The sequence below is a fragment of the Hemitrygon akajei genome, chromosome 7 (assembly GCF_048418815.1).
Source record: "Hemitrygon akajei chromosome 7, sHemAka1.3, whole genome shotgun sequence".
In the NCBI taxonomy this organism is placed as follows: domain Eukaryota; kingdom Metazoa; phylum Chordata; class Chondrichthyes; order Myliobatiformes; family Dasyatidae; genus Hemitrygon; species Hemitrygon akajei.
Window position 1 is genome coordinate 111391568 of NC_133130.1, and position 16351 is coordinate 111407918.

Genomic DNA, 16351 nt, shown 5'->3' on the forward strand with positions numbered 1-16351 from the left:
ATACCTAGCGACTGAATCTTCCTAACTAACCTCCCATGCGGGACCTTGTCAAAGGCCTTACTGAAGTCCATGTAGACAACATCCACTGCCTTCCCTTCATCCACTTTCCTTGTAACCTCCTCGAAAAACTCTAATAGATTTGTTAAACATGACCTACCATGCACAAAGCTGTGTTGATTCTCCCTAATAAGTCCCTATCTATCTAAATACTTGTAGATCCTATCTCTTAGTACTCCTTCCAATAATTTACCTACTACCGATGTCAAATTTACCAGCCTATAATTTCCCGGATTACTTTTAGAGCCTTTTTTAAACAGTGGAACAACATGAGCTATCCTCCAATCCTCCGGCACCTCACCCGTAGATACCGACACTTGAAATATATCTGCCCTGCAATCTCAACACTAGTCTCCTTCAAGTTCCGAGGGAATACCCTTTCAGGTCTTGGGGAATTATCTACTCTCATTTGCCTCAAGATAGCAAGCACCTCTTCCTCTTCAATCTGTATAGGTTCCATGAACTCACTATCTGTTTGCCTTATTTCCATTGACTCCATGCCAGTTTCCTTAGTAAATACAGATGCAAAAAACCTATTTAATATCTCCCCCATTTCTTTTTGTTTCATTCATAGCCGACCACTCTGATCTTCAAGAGGACCAATTTTATCCCTTACTATCCTTTTGCTCTTAATATACCTGTAGAAGCTCTTTGGATTATCCTTCACCTTGACTGCCCAAGCTACCTCATGTCTTCTTTCAGCCCTCCTGATTACTTTCTTAAGTATTTTTGCACTTTTTATACTCCTCAAGAACCTTATTTTCCCCCGTTTCCTATACATGTCATACATCTCTCTCTTCTTCTCTATCAGTGTTCCAATATCCCTTGAGAATCAAGGTTCCTTATTCTTATTCACTTTGCCTTTAATCCTGACAGGAACATACAAACTCTGCACTCTCAGAATTTCTCCTTTGAAAGCCTCCCACTTACCAATCACATCCTTGCCAGAGAACAACCTGTCCCAATCCACACTTTTTAAATCCTTTCTCATTTCTTCAAATTTGGCCTTTTTCCAGTTTAGAACCTCAACCCGAGGACCAGATCTATCTTTATCCATGATCAAGTTAAAACTAATGGTGTTATGATCACTGGACCCAAAGTGTTTCCCTACACACACTTCTGTCACCTGTCCTAACTCATTTCCTAATCGGAGATCTAATATTGCATCCTCTCTAGTTGGTACCTCTATATATTGATTTAGAAAACTTTCCTGAAGACATTTTACAAACTCTAACCCATCTAGACTTTTAACAGTATGGGAGTCCCAATCAATATGTGGAAAATTAAAATCCCCTACTATCACAACTTCATGTTTCCTGCAGTTGTCTGCTATCTCTCTGCAGATTTGCTCCTCCAATTCTTGCTGACTATTGGGTGGTCTATAATTCAACCCCATTAATGTGGTCATACCTTTCCTGTTTCTCAGCTCCACTCATATGGCTTCAGTAGATAAGCCCTCTAATCTGTCCTGCTGAAGCACTGCTGTAATATTTTCCCTGACTAGCAATGCCACACCACCCCCCACCCTTCATCCCTCTGCCTCTATCATGTCTGAAATATCGGAACCCTGGAACATTAAGTTGCCAGTCCTGCCCCTCCTGTAGCCAAGTTTCACTAATGGCTACAATGTCATAATTCCACATGTCAATCCATGCCCTCAGCTCGTCAGCCTTCCTCACAGAACACCTCGCATTGAAATAGACAGACCTCAGAAGATTATTACCACCGCACACAACCCTTCTATTTGTGACTTTGCATGAACGTTGAACATCATTTATTTTCACCCCTACTCCACTATCTACTCTGTCACTCTGGTTCCCATCCTCCTGCAAATCTAGTTTAACCCTCCCCAATTGCACTAACAAACCTCCCTGCAAGGATATTGGTCCCCCTGTAGTTCAGTTGTAGCCCGTCTCTCTTGTACAGGTCCCACCTGCCCCAGAAGAGGTCCCAGTGATCTAGAAATCTGAAACCCTGCCCCCTATACCAGTTCCTCAGCTACGTGTTCATCCTCCAGAGCATCCTACTCTTACCCTCACTGGCACGTGGCACAGGTAGCAATCCTGAGACTACCAACCTCGAGGTCCTGCTTTTTAATTTCCTTCAAGCTCTCTATACTCATTCTTCAGGACCTCCTGACTCTTTCTTCCTACGTCATTGGTACCGATGTGTACCATGACATCTGGCTGATCACCCTCCCACTTCAGAACGCTGTGCACGCGATCAGAGACATCCCTGACCCTGGCACCCGGGAGGCAACAAACCATCCGGGAGTCTCTGTCTCGACCACAGAACCTCCTGTCTGTACCTCTAACTATCGAGTCCCCTATCACTACCGCTCTCCTCTTCTTCCCCCCTCCCTTCTGCACTGCAGAACCAGATTCAGTGCCAGAGATCTGGCTGCCGCAGCTTGTCCCAGGTAAGTCATCCCCCACACCCAACAGTATCCAAATCGGTATACTTGTTGAGGGGAATGGCCACAGGGGAGCCCTGCTCTGCCTGCCCTTTCCCCTGCCCTCGTCTAACGGTAACCCAATTACCTGTGTGCTGCTCCTTTGTCATAACTACCTCCCTGACGCTACTTTCTATAAACTCCTCATTCTCCCGAATGATCCAGAGGTCATCCAGCTCCTGCTCCAGTTCCCTAACACGGTTTGTTAGGAGCTGCAGCTGGATGCACTTCTTGCAGGTGTCGTTGTCAGGGAGACCAGACTTCCCACATCCTGCAAGAGGAGCATTCCAACACCCTGCCTGGCATTCTCTCTACTCTAAACAGACAAAACAAAACTTACCGGAACCTACCCTCACCTCTGCCTGTTCATGCTGACGCCTGTTGAGCCAAAGCCGTCCCACTCTGCTCCCTCTCACTCCGCTGTCCGCTGGATATGGTGGTCACGTTTTTAAACTTTTGGCGCTCTATGTCACGCACCTGCGCAGTCTAGCCTCTCTTCCCCGAGCTGTGTAAAAAAATGACTTCTCTCCGAGATTCCTTTACTCCTTCACTCTCAGCCTCTTGCTTAATCAGAAATGTGCAAAATGATCCAGGTTTCCGTGTTTTTCCAGAAGGCCCCACACTTGCACTCTTGTCGAGCCTCATCAGTATGTCCGGAAGGAGAGAGCTAATCAAGCTAATAACTTCGAAGAAGCTGTACTCCAATCGAAGTGTGCGAGGAGTTAGACAGATCTCTCCAGCCTAGGAGAATAAGCACATGTAGTGATGGTGACTGAGTGACCATATGCTTGCAGCATAGCCCATAGACGGAGTATGGGGTAAATAAAGATGGGAGGAGTGTAGGATTAGTGTGGATGGGACTTTGATGATTGATTCTGTGCTCAAGCTATTTTATTCTATGGTAATGCTGAGCACACCTGTGGGCCTGAAGGTAGATAAGTCCCCTGGTCCTGAAGGAATGCATCCCAGGGTACAGAAAAAAAAGTTGTAGTAGAGGCTTCGGTGATAATTTACCAGAATTCTCTGTTCTCTGGCCAGGTCCCGGTGGATCGGAAGACGGTGAATGTCACGCCACTGTTCAAAAAATGAAGTAGGCAAAAGGCAGGTAACTATAGGGCAGTTAGTTTGACATCTGTAGTTGGGAAAATGCTTGAAGCTATCATTAAAGAAGAAATAGCAAGGCATCTGGAAAGAAGTGGGTCCATCAAACAGATGCAGCAAAGACAGATCTTGTTTGAGCAACTTATTGGAGCTCTTTCAGTATATAACAAACGCAGCGGATAGGGGGGAACAGCTGGACGTTATTTAAACAACACACACAAAATGCTGGTGGAACACAGCAGGCCAGGCAGCATCTATAGGGAGAAGCACTGTCGACGTTTCGGGCCGAGACCCTTCGTCAGGACTAACTGAAAGGAAAGATAGTAAGAGAATTGAAAGTAGTGGGGGGAGGGGGAAATGCAAAATGATAGGAGAAGACCGGAGGGGTTGGGATGAAGCTAAGAGCTGGAAAGGTGATTGGCGAAAGTGATACAGAGCTAGAGAAGGGAAAGGATCATGGGACGGGAGGCCTCGGGAGAAAGAAAGGGGGAGGGGAGCACCAGAGGGAGATGGAGAACAGGCAGAGTGATGGGCAGAGAGAGAGAGAGAAAAAAACAAACAACTAAATATGTCAGGAAAGGGGAAGAAGGGGAGGAGCAGCGAAACGGTCTCCCAGTCCCCATCGGGTCTCACCAATATATAAAAGGCCACACTGGGAGCACCGGATGCAGTATACTACACCAGCCAACTCACAGGTGAAGTGTTGCCTCACCTGGAAGGACTGTCTGGGGCCCTGAATGGTGGAGAGGGAGGAAGTGTAAGGGCAGGTGTAACACTTGTTCGGCTTACAAGGATAAGTGCCAGGAGGGAGATCGGTGGGAAGGGATGGGGGGGACGAGTGGACAAGGGAGTCACGTAGGGAGCGATCCCTGCGGAAGTTACTTACTTGGATTTGCAGAAGACGTTCGATAAGGTGCCACATAAAAGACTTATCCATAAGATAAAGATGCATAAAGTTGGGGGTGATGTATTAGCATGGATAGAGGTTAACCAATAGAAAGCAGAAAGCAGAAAGTTGGGATACATGGGTGTTTCTTTGGTTGGCAATCAGTGGCGAGCGGTGTGCCGCAAGGGTCGGTGCTGGGCCCGCAACTGTTCACGGATTTGGAAGAGGGGACTGAGTGTAGTGTAACTAAGTTTGCTTATGATACTAAATTGAGTGGAAAAGCAAATTGTCCAGAAGATACGGAGAATTTGCAGAGAGATATAGATAGGTTAAGTGAGTGGGCAAGGGTCTGGCAGATGGAGTACAATGTTAGTAAATATGAGGTCATCCACTTTGGAAGGAAAAATGAAAGAGCAGATTATTATTTAAATGGTAAAAAAATGCAGCATGCTGCTGTGCAGAGGGACTTGGGAGTGCTTGTGTATGAATCACAAAAGGTTGGTTTGCAGGTGCAGCAGGCTATCAAGAAGGCAAATGGAATGTTGGCCTTCATTGCTGGAAGGATTGAATTTAAGAGCAGGGAGGTTATGTTGCAACTGTACGGGGTACTGAATCTGGAGTACTGTGTGCAGTTCTGGTCTCCTTACTTGAGGAAGGAAATGCTGGATTTGGAGGCAGTGCAGTGGAGGTTCACCAGGTTGATTCCAGAGTGGAAGGGTTTAGACAATGAGGAGAGATTGAGTCACCTGGGACTGTACTTGCTGGAATTCAGAAAGATGTGATGAGATCTTATAGAAACATATAAAATTATGAAAGGAATAGGTAAGATAGAGACAGGAAAGTTGTTTCCACTGATCGGTAAGACTAGAACTAGGGCTCATAGTCTCAAGATTCAGGAGAGTAGATTTAGGATGGAGATGAGGAAGAACTGCTTTTCCCAGAGAATTCCCTGTGGAGTTTCTGCCCAGTGAAGTAGTGGAGGCTACCTCAGTAAATATATTTAAGACAAGGTTGGGTAGATTTTTGCATAGTAGGGGAATTAAGGGAAATGGGGAAAAGGCAGGTAGGTGGAGATGAGTCCATGGTTAGGTTAGTCATGATCTTATTGAATGGTGGGGCAGGCTCAATGGGCCGGATGGCCTACTCCTGCTCCTAGTTCTTATGTGCTATGTCTCTGATTCTATGACAACCCGACCAGCATTTTTCACATACATGTCTTCTCAGCACCTTCGGTTTACTCTGCCTTTATACTGTAGATAAGCAAAAGCCATTGAGTTCTCAGTGAACTTATTCTATTTATAAAACCCCAAGCTATTTTCAGAACCAGTTTTTAAGTCTTTAAACAAATCAGGCACCCATTCCTGTTGACCAAATGGGGAAGAAGGGCCATAAACCTGGACCTTTGCACTGAATGCACACAAGACACCAAAACTGTCAATGTTAGTGTCCAGTGCAGGGTAAAATAAAAGCAGCACACACACACAGATAAAAATTGGGTGGTTTTCATTATAAAAGGTAAATCAAGTAAAAGATGTGATACGAATTTGTTTTCCAATGTTCCACAAATGTTCCCAAGAACATCTTGTTTTGTTTAATCTAATGGGCCAGATAATTGATCTTTTATGTTCCACTGTTAATCTACATTTTATTAGTATAGCAGGAGCAAACTGTAGAAAGAACATCTGAAAATGAAGACTTTTTATTGCACAGCATACCCTGAAAGAATATACTGCTGCATTCATTGCTGTGTTACGGCTATGATTGTGATGTCTCAAAGAAGTTATGCTTTGAGCTGTGTAAAAAAAAAAGTTCATTTCTTGAAATTGCCAAATTATAGGAGCAGCATTAAATACTTTGCTAGTATACCTCCTGCTGCAATTTTACACATAGCAACTATAAGTTATTCTGATGGTCCATCTAGTTTGCATTAGTTAGTGCCTTTGGCACAATAAAATGCTACATGCTTTTTCTTCAGATCATTGCTAAACAAGTGAGTACACCTGGTCCTATAAAGAAACTAGCAGAAGAAGCAGTGATGGGCGCTTGGTCAAAAATATGGATGTTAAGTCAAATCTTAAAGGAGGGAGTGAATGACAGAAGGACTTAAAGAGGAAGTTTCAGAATAAATCAGTTGGAAGATGACTTGACCAATGGGACAGAGAGGGGAAAGGGAGGCATTTATATCAAATACAAAAGAGTGTTACAGATACTAGGGTAGGCAGTGGATACAGAAGAGAGGAAACTGTGTGGACTAGGTTAGGGCTGGGGTACTGTGCACTAAACAAAACATTGAAATTGATAGGGAAACACCAGACAGGATTGTGTGAGGAATGTCAGGAAGAGGAGTCAGTAGAACATGTAATTCTGAGTTGCAGGAAGTATGGGATACAGAGAGAGATGATGAGAATTAATCTAAGGGAATTGGGAGTGCAGGAATTCACATTAAAAGGGATACTGGGCATGGGTGAGAGAGCACAGGTCAGGGTACTTGTAGCTTTCTTAAGGGATACAGAGATTTTTTATAGGATATGATGGATAAGCAGGAATAGGGTACTAGGATGGCCAAAGAAGGAAGGATAACGTGTAGATTAGGGTGGGTCTCTGTGCAAATGGGTGAAGGGATTTAAAATGTAAGCCTATTGTCTGATCCACACTCCGGAGCAGAAGGTGGCGGTAATGCACCATTAAGCTGGGTGCCAACCGCTGTAAAACAACCAGAAAAAGAGAAGAAGAAGGAGACTTGGCCAATTATGCTTTTGCCTGGAAATCCAAAATCCTGAGTTTCTGTGGCGTGCTACAGGGATGGAACAGTTTTAGTCGTAATGAAGGCTGAAGCCTTGAGGAACTTGATTAGCAAGTTATCATTTTAAACTGAAGGCACTGGTGAACCATAGCCCAATATCAATCAATAAGTGACACGGTGATGTGTAGATGGGACACAGTGTAGATAAGGACACAGGCTACTGAGGTTTGGACAAACATAGTACTGCAATGCCTACCATCATGTATTCTCAAGAGAGAAGAAACAAGGCATATTCCTGGCTTTGCAGAGCCATCATCTTTCTGGAGTTTTCATTCTAAGTGCACCATGTAGAAAACAACTTGATGCATGTAACCTTTAGTCGTTAAGCTCTTATCTAATACTTTCTGGCTCTGATGCAATGTGATTTATCTGAAACATTCTCTCTCCACAGACACTGCTTGATCTCATGAGTATTTCCAGGATTTTCTGCTTTTATTTTCAATTTTCAGTTTTTGTTTAGTTTTCCTTTCAGCTCAGTGTTTAATACCATTATTCCTACAGTTCTCATCGAAAAGCTCCAAAACCTAGGCCTTGGTACCTCCATCTACAACTGGATCCTCAATTTCCTCACTAGAAGACCATAATCTGTGCGAATCAGAAATCACATCTTCACCTTGCTGATGATCAACGCTGGTGCACCTCAGGGATGTGTGCTTAACCCACTGCTCTACTCTCTCTACATCCACGACTGTGTGACTCGGCACAGCTGAAATACCTCAGAAAGGTGGCATCCATTATTAAGGAGCACCGTCACCCAGGACATGACCTCTTCTCATTGCTACCATCAGGGAGGGGGTACAGGAACCTGAAGCCACACACTCAGTGATTCAGGAACAGCTTCTTCCCCTCTGCCATCCAATTTTTGAATGGACATTGAACACATGAACACTGCCTCACAACTTTTAAAAAAAAACTTATTTTAGCACTACTTATTTAATTTAACTATTTTATTTATATATATACTTAGTGTACATATAGTGTTGGTGTCAGAATGGTTATTGTGATGCATCTAGTGTGGTAGTGTAGTGCATACTGCCTGACGCTCTCACTTTCAGCTTCCACAACTGGCTCGCAGCCTTGTGAAAAGGAGAGCTGAGTGTGCAAGTCTCTCCCTACACAAGGCCAGTACACAGCCTCTCCGACAACAAGCCTCGTGTAGTGCCTCCTCGCTGGCGACACACGGAAACTGAACTCCTCTCGGACTCAGGCTGAACTACAGAGGACGGGGAGGAGGTCTGGCCCCTACACACGTAGCACGGAGGCCCACGGGTGTGTGGACATGCCCTGGTACTCATGAAGTAGATCCCCAGCTACGGGTAAATAGCCCCACTGGGCAGCCTCGGGAGAGACGAAGGCCACGGGAGTAAACCCAGACAGCAAACCCAGCGTGGAGCCCCTAAAGCGGCTGGACGTCTTTAAACGTCCTTCCGGCAGCTCCTGCAGCCAAGCCTGTGCCAAACGTATCGCTTCATAAGCTCTCCTTTGGACTACACCGGTGAGGCCGAGAGGGCCATCTTGATGACCAGGCATCTCAGGATCTCTATCTTTTCTGCCCAGGCTTGTGATGATGATCATCACCCATTGTCCTTCGAGACAGACGGATGCCAACCAACCAAACGACTGTAATTCACAGATTGCCCCCCGTTATCAGAAATTGCATTGTATTGTTGCTGCAAAGACAACAGATTTTACAACAAACACGAGGAAATCTGCAGATGCTGGAAATTCAAGCAACGCACACAAAATGCTGGTGGAACACAGCAGGCCAGGAACCTGATGGCATGAACATTGACTTCTGTAAATTCCGTTAATGCCCCTCCTCCCCTTCTCACCCCATCCCTGACATATTTAGTTTTTTTCCCCCCTCCTCTTTTTTTTCTCTCCCTCTGCCCATCACTCTGCCTGTTCTCCATCTCCCTCTGGTGCTCTCCTCCCCCTTTCTTTCTCCCAAGACCTCCCGTCCCATGATCCTTTCCCTTCTCCAGCTCTGTATCCCTTTTGCCAATCACCTCTCTGGCTCTCAGCTTCACCCTCCGGTCCTCTATCATTTCACATTTCCCCCTCCCCCTCCTACTTTCAAATCTCTTACTATCTTTCCTTTCAGTTAGTCCTGACGAATGGTCTTGGCCCGAAATGTCGACAGAGATTTTACAACATACACTGGTGATATTAAACCTGATTCTGATTCTGCAAATCTGATGTCAAGTCAAGAGGGCATGTCATTATTTGTTTGACTTTGTGACAACAGAAGTTAACTTAACTGCTGAGTCGTGATATTGAAGAGCTGCCATTGTTTATGAGCCATGGGTGATTTGTATGTTTATTCCACTATGAGTCATCAACAGCTCTTTTTAGTGCGAGGAACTTTATCATTTATATTTTTGCAGCGGTGTGATATTTTGTAATGTCCATTAGGTAGCTTGGTTATTGAAGTTTACTCGGAAGCACTTCTGAGAGCGTTCATTCTCTGTCTACAGTAATTAGACTGCCCTTCCCCTCCAAAAGTGCACAATCACATGTTCCCCTTACCAGGTTTCACTTCGTATCTGCAGATGACTAAACTGGAGGATAATAATTGGTTGTGCTGCATTTGAAGTATTGTGTTCAGTTCCGGTCATGCGTTACAGGAAGCATGTGGAGCAGAGGTTTACCAGGACACTGCCTGGGTTAGAGGACATGAGCAATACGGACAGGCTGGGCAGCCTTGGCCTGGTTTGTCTGGTGCATCAGCAGCTGACGGAAGACCTGACAGTAGTCTTGCCACAACCAGGAGTCACTTTTAAAAGAAAAGTCTGTGTTTCAGTTAGTCTTTTCTCAGAGCCACCTGGTGGGCATGCAGCGTTCCTTGGATTGTTTACCTTTTATTGTTTGTCTTTGCACTGGCTCTAACTTTCTGTTGCAGGTGTCTCATTTGGAATTAAACTCTCTGTGTATTTATCACTTTTAATCTACCTGGGGCCATTGAATTAGCACAGGATTTTCAATGTCTTGCACGGTAGTTGTTGTCTTTGGGGATTGTTGCTTCGTCTGGACACTGGGGCTGTCTGACTGGGCCTGAACTCCTACGCCTCCAGGGCGTACTTCAGGAGTCTTGCCAACACTCCTTTGTTTGGTGTTGTGATTTCTTGTCTGGTGAAACTACGACTGAGTTCTTCCGGGTATCATGGGTGATTTCAGTTCTTCAGGATTCTGTACAGTCTGCCTGAGATCTTGTTGGTTAACTCCTGTAATAAATCTTTTGTTCTGTTTGAGTTGCCGAAATCTCTGGAATTCTTGCCCTTGAGTTGCTGGCGACCCTGACAAGTTTACAAACTGATGAGGGGCACAGAGAAGTCAGAGTCCTCTCCCCCAGGGTGGAAATTCCAAATACGAGAGGGCATTACTTGAGATGAGAGGGAGAAAACTTAAATGAGATCAGTGAAGCAAGATTCTACGGACAGTACTGCCAGGCGTGGTGACAGAGGAGGATAGGATAATGGCATTTAAAAGGCTTGCAGACAGATATGTAAATATGCAGGGACTGAACAGAATAGGCCATGTGTGGGCAGATGGCTGCCTGTTAAGCTGCTGGCATTTGGGGCAGCAATGAAGGTCCTTCATCTTCATTGCTGTTTCCACAACATTTTTTTTTGACCAGTCAGAGTTGCTAGGCCTGGGTTGAACCCCTGAATCTGGAGGACCAGTGGACCACTCTTAGTCTGGCCTCTACCTTTGACCTGTTAGGCATGGGTGAGCCCGCCAAGAATCACAGCAGGAGGCCCTGACTCCAGCCCGCACAGCTCTCCGGGTCACTGAGGCATGCAGGCCTCCAAACCACAGCCAGGTTGTGTTACCTTTGGAGGCAGGCAGTGTAATTTGTCAACATGGTGAGCACGGATATTATGAGCCAAAGGGCCTGCTCTAGTGTAGTATGCTCCATACCAAAAAGGAAGGTGACAAGATACAGGTTGAGTCAGACATCGAACTATAATGCATCATTGTAAATTACTAGAAAGTGGACTCACGTGGGTGGAATCCTTGGTGTACATCACCTAAAGAACCCTACAGAATGTTTTGGAGAGGAAGATCTCCATAGTGCTTTTGGACTCGGGCTGCCCATGTCTGTGGTGCCTTGGGTTGGATTAATACTATTTGCAGGTTGACCGGGTCTGAGCTGCGGCAGGGAACGTTGAAGAATGGAAAAGGGGCAAAGCTGCTGGAGCCTGTTGGGATGGTTGGTCACGGGATTGGAGGAGAGGTAAGGTCAGGAAGGTGGGCAGCGGGGCCGAGGGCTTGGCGCAGTCTGGCGAACCAATGATTCATCTGACAGGTCCGGCACCTCACGGGGACAAGCAGAGCGCCAGCAATGCGCAAGAATGGGTCGCCACCAAGTGGGCAGGCTCCATTGTTCCCGCGCATCCACCCCCACCCCCAACTCACCCTTCACCCGCAATCACTTGGACATGCTGCGATGTGATCGGCCTTCCCGGCTCGCACAGAGGCATTTCCTCTCCCCACCCCGCCCCTGTGTATCACAGAAATGGTGACCCAAGGACAGTGGCTGAGAACTGGGTTCAGTGTGAGGGAGACTGCCCAGAGCTGTCACAGCTCTTACTCTCTGACCTGACCCGCTCTCTGCAGACACACGAACGCTTTAACCAGCTGAGCCAGACCGAACCGTTGTATTTAACATGACTGAAGTTGTTCAGTGTCAATTATAACTCATCCAGTGTTGAAAACAGAGTAACACTTCGTTCAACAGCGCTTAACCTTTTCAGTGTTCAGCCTAAAACAGGTAAAAATCTGTGTGGACACTGCGGCAGCGCACCCTGTGGCGAAGCTGACAACTGCTGCCCGTGACTGACACCTTTAACATTTAAAGCCGAAATGTCCAGCGTGTCGGACAGCATCCACGACGACAGAAGCAAACTTTCCGTCGGAATTGTGCTGGATTTGTTTGAGTATGTTTTCAGCAACGCCACAATCAGACATTAGAATTTGTCCATTTTAACACGGAGTCTCCGGTTCCCCTTGCAGATAGAGGCATGGAACACGGCAGCACAAAAACAAACCCTTCGGCCCACCTAGACGGTGCCGGACTATTTTGCTGTCTAGTCCCATGGATCTATATCCGGACCATAGTCCTCCGTATCCCCAAACCCGCCAATCTCCCACACGTCCGTGTACCTATTCAAATTTCTCTTAAATGTTGAAATAGGACCCGTATCACCCACAGAAACTTCTCCTTCACTCCCTATCCGCACCCTCACTGACACACTACTGAACCGCACCGTCAGTTTGCCACCACACTTTGGCCAAGCATCTGCGGCGACCCGCTGTTAAGTTTCTGACCTAAAATCGAGATGCATTTCATGTACACAGCGGGGCTATAGTCTTTGCATTGACATAACTATTTCCCCCAAGATTAAATTATCACATGTGATGACTTGCCAAGTTTTTGGGAGCCGCCTCGGACTGGATCTGAGTTTGCAGGTTGAAGGTTCTCAGTCCTTGAGGATTTTTATTTAAAGACCGCCCGCGTCCTGGTTAAATTTGCGAGAGAATGACTTACCAGCCGAAAACAGCCCTCCGTCAGAAGCCAAACACGTCGAGCACAGCAGCCTTTCTGATAGTCATCTCCTCGGAGCCGGGCATGACTACACAATGCGAGGAGACCGAGGGACACCGCCAGGCGATTTGCAGTGCGGCGTGTGGACTGAAGCGGAGGGACGGTTCGCTGATCGCCCAGTTCCCTGTCGGTGTGGGAGGAGCGCTATAAAAGAACGAGGAGACTGCAGACCCAAACACACTTCAGACCAGCTGCTAATGTTACACCGCCGTCCTCAAAAGTACGGCTAGGGCTGAAACCCCAGACAACTCCCCTCAACAGCCCCAGCATGCCATAGAGAAGGAACGCGAAGTTAATGGAGCTTGGATCGTCCCCGCTTCGACAATGAAGATTGTATCGAGAGATCGCAAATCTTCCCTTAGATCACAGCACGAACTGATAGCTCGCCTCGCACCGCTGGAAGGTGGAAGTAATTGGTCTAAAGTACGGCGAGAGTGAGCACTCCACGATGGCTCACCTCAGCGTGGAGAAAATTGGATTGTGAAGCAGCCGCGGGTGCGAGCTCCTGTTCCTGCCCCCACGCTGGCGTGGCCCAAGTGTCGGCGCTGCCCCGCTCCGGCACTTGACTCGGGGTCCGCTCCCGGCTTCAAACTCGGCCCGGGATGTGAGTGTGGGTGTCGCGGGAGGTCGGCGAGTACGACACGTGTAAGCCGAGCGGACAGGCGCGGCGTTTTGTTCTTCCTGCTCCCGTGATCCCGTGAGCTGGGAATGATGAACAGTTCCGCGGAATGTCTGGGACCAAACGGCGTTGAGCTGCACACCAACTCGAAGCATGTAAACTGCACCACAAAGCTGGACGCTCATTCCGGGGGTGGCATTACAGCCCTGGGCATTCTTGTCTCGGTCTTCCTGAGTCTCATTACTTTAGCGACCGTGGTATCCAATGGATTTGTAATCGCCACTATCTACCAGACCAGGAAGCTTCACACTCCCGCCAACATCCTGATCGGCTCCTTGGCCGTCACCGACCTCATGGTCGCCCTGCTGGTGATGCCCATTAGCATTGTCTACACGGTCAGCGGCACTTGGAGTTTCGGACAAGTCATCTGCGACGTCTGGCTGTCCTCGGATATCACCTGTTGCACCGCCTCGATCCTGCATTTGTGTGTGATCGCTTTGGACCGGTACTGGGCTATCACGGACGCGGTGGAGTACTCGGCCAGGAGGACCCCTGAAAGAGCGGCTGGGATGATCGTCACGGTGTGGGTGATCTCGGTCTGCATTTCCATCCCGCCTCTGTTCTGGAGGCAGGCCAAGGCAGCGGGGCTAACCGACTGCATGGTCAACACTGACCAGATCTTCTACACCATCTACTCAACTTTCGGAGCCTTTTACATCCCCACTTTGCTGCTGATCGCACTCTACGGGAGAATCTACGTGGAGGCAAGGTCCAGGATCCTGAAGCAGACGCCAAAGAACACGGCCAAGAGACTGACCACGGCCCAGCTGGTCACCGACTCGCCGGGATCCTCCTCACTCTCGGGGAACTCTCGGGCGAACGAGGCTTCCAACGAGGCCGGGGGCTCTCCGGTGTACCTGAACCACGTCAAGATCAAAGTTTCTGACGCGCTTTTGGAAAGGAAGCGGATCTTGGCGGCCAGGGAGAGGAAAGCGACGAAAACACTGGGGATAATCTTAGGGGCGTTCATCGTGTGCTGGCTCCCGTTCTTCATCATCACCCTGGTGATGCCCATCTGCAAGGAGGCTTGTTGGTTCCATCAAGCCATCTTTGACATCTTTAATTGGCTGGGCTACCTAAATTCCCTCATTAACCCCATCATTTACACCATGTCTAACGACGACTTCAAGCAGGCTTTCCAGAAACTAATCCGGTTTAGATGACTGTGAATCACCCAATAGTCTCATACGTGTACAAGTAAGAACACTAAACCACCGTCTCCTCTCGTCCCTCCACATATACTGTATTTTTAAGCGACCAAAAGATCGAGTCATATCAAGACTGTCCAGGTAGTAGCTTAGCAACTACACCAAATATTTGGAACTTCGGGTTTCAGAATCAGTAATGTACACACACGTGGCATTGTCAGGGAATAAATATACCTGTTCAGTCTATAAGTCAGTAAATAAAACAAATTACCCGCGTCTGATAGGGCAGATCAAAATATACCGGTAGTTATGAGGGGGGCGGGGGACCTTCCCATTTTCCTTTTTTCCCATCCCGCAGTGGAATCGCTCTGAATCCATTCATTGTGGATTGACGCTTGATAATGTGACATTGGGCCACTTCGCACGCCTAGCGAAGTCCCGTTCTCTAAGCACCTTTTAAATCAGACGTAGGAGATCAGATCGTCGGGGGATAGGTTTAGATCTTTCGTCCGCACCCCTCAACTCGGAACTAACTGTGCCTCTTAAACAGCTTTGGCTGACTTTTGAAATTTCGCCTCTTCGCAGCTTAGCTTGCTTTAAGCCGAAGTTTTGGTAATTTGAAAATGCAGTATATGAGTACTAAGGGAGTGAATATGTCGATTGAAATGTAATTTGAATCTCAGAAACATTCGCTATTGCTCTAATCGCAATAGCTGTCCGGGTGGTATCTTTTCAACGTACTCTGCATTTAAGAGCGCACATTTCTCATTGCTGGTGTATGTCAAAACGCAAAATCAGTTTTGATGTCTGGGTGGTTATCTGTGGTTTGAAACTACATGTTCCGCCTGTGTGTTATTCAGTGTCCGTGCTTTCCGAAAGGTTCCTGATTTGCGTTACTGTAGATTAGTACTGGTAGTATGAAGAACAATGATTTTAAGACAGATAAATGTTTTTTTCGATACATGAACCATGAGTTTTGATTAATCAGTGTGTTCTGTTGATCGATTTAGAAGTATCATTAAACAGAAATGATTGGTCTTTTGTAACAAGTGGTGAACATGTCTCGTTTTAATAATGTTTGGAAGAAAGACCCACACAAAAAAGAACAGTGGAATGAATGGTAGTTGCGGGAAGGACCAGTAGAGATTCTTGCTCGGATCAACATCAATAAAAAGCATCCATCTTAGAGGAAGTTTAATTCTTGTGAGCATTGTAATTCAGTTACTGCTTTGCAAGCTTTTTGGGTTACAGAAGAGGCTTCGAAAATGTCAAATCACTGTCTATTCAAGTACATCCTTGTACATAGTATCTAATAGATAAAGGATGTGATGTTGTGCATGTAAACAAGGATTATGGAGCTACTTAATAAATGCTGGAAAAGCGAAGTTTAATTTTATTCTTTATTGATCACCAGACTTTAGCAACACTGCTTGTCAGTAACTGTTTGTGGTTTGCATTTAAAAATGCAGTTTAGTGGTATTAGCTAGTTGGTGCCCGACTGTAACAATCTTCACCAGACATTCACATTGATGTTATTGAATCAGGAAGGACACAGACTTTTGGAGAAAGTTAGAATTACCAGGGGCGAAGTTCAATGGAGCCCAAAATGGGAAAGGG

General features: G+C 46.6%; 1 protein-coding gene across 1 annotated transcript; it reads left to right on the top strand.

Moving 5' to 3' along the window:
- The first annotated feature begins 13015 nt into the window (after nt 1–13015).
- On the top strand, nt 13016–16097 carry LOC140730807 (5-hydroxytryptamine receptor 1B-like). Its single transcript, XM_073051724.1, has one exon. It carries the CDS (start codon nt 13616–13618, stop codon nt 14747–14749), a length of 1134 nt encoding a protein of 377 aa, XP_072907825.1. The 5' UTR covers nt 13016–13615; the 3' UTR covers nt 14750–16097.
- Nucleotides 16098–16351: the final 254 nt, after the last annotated feature.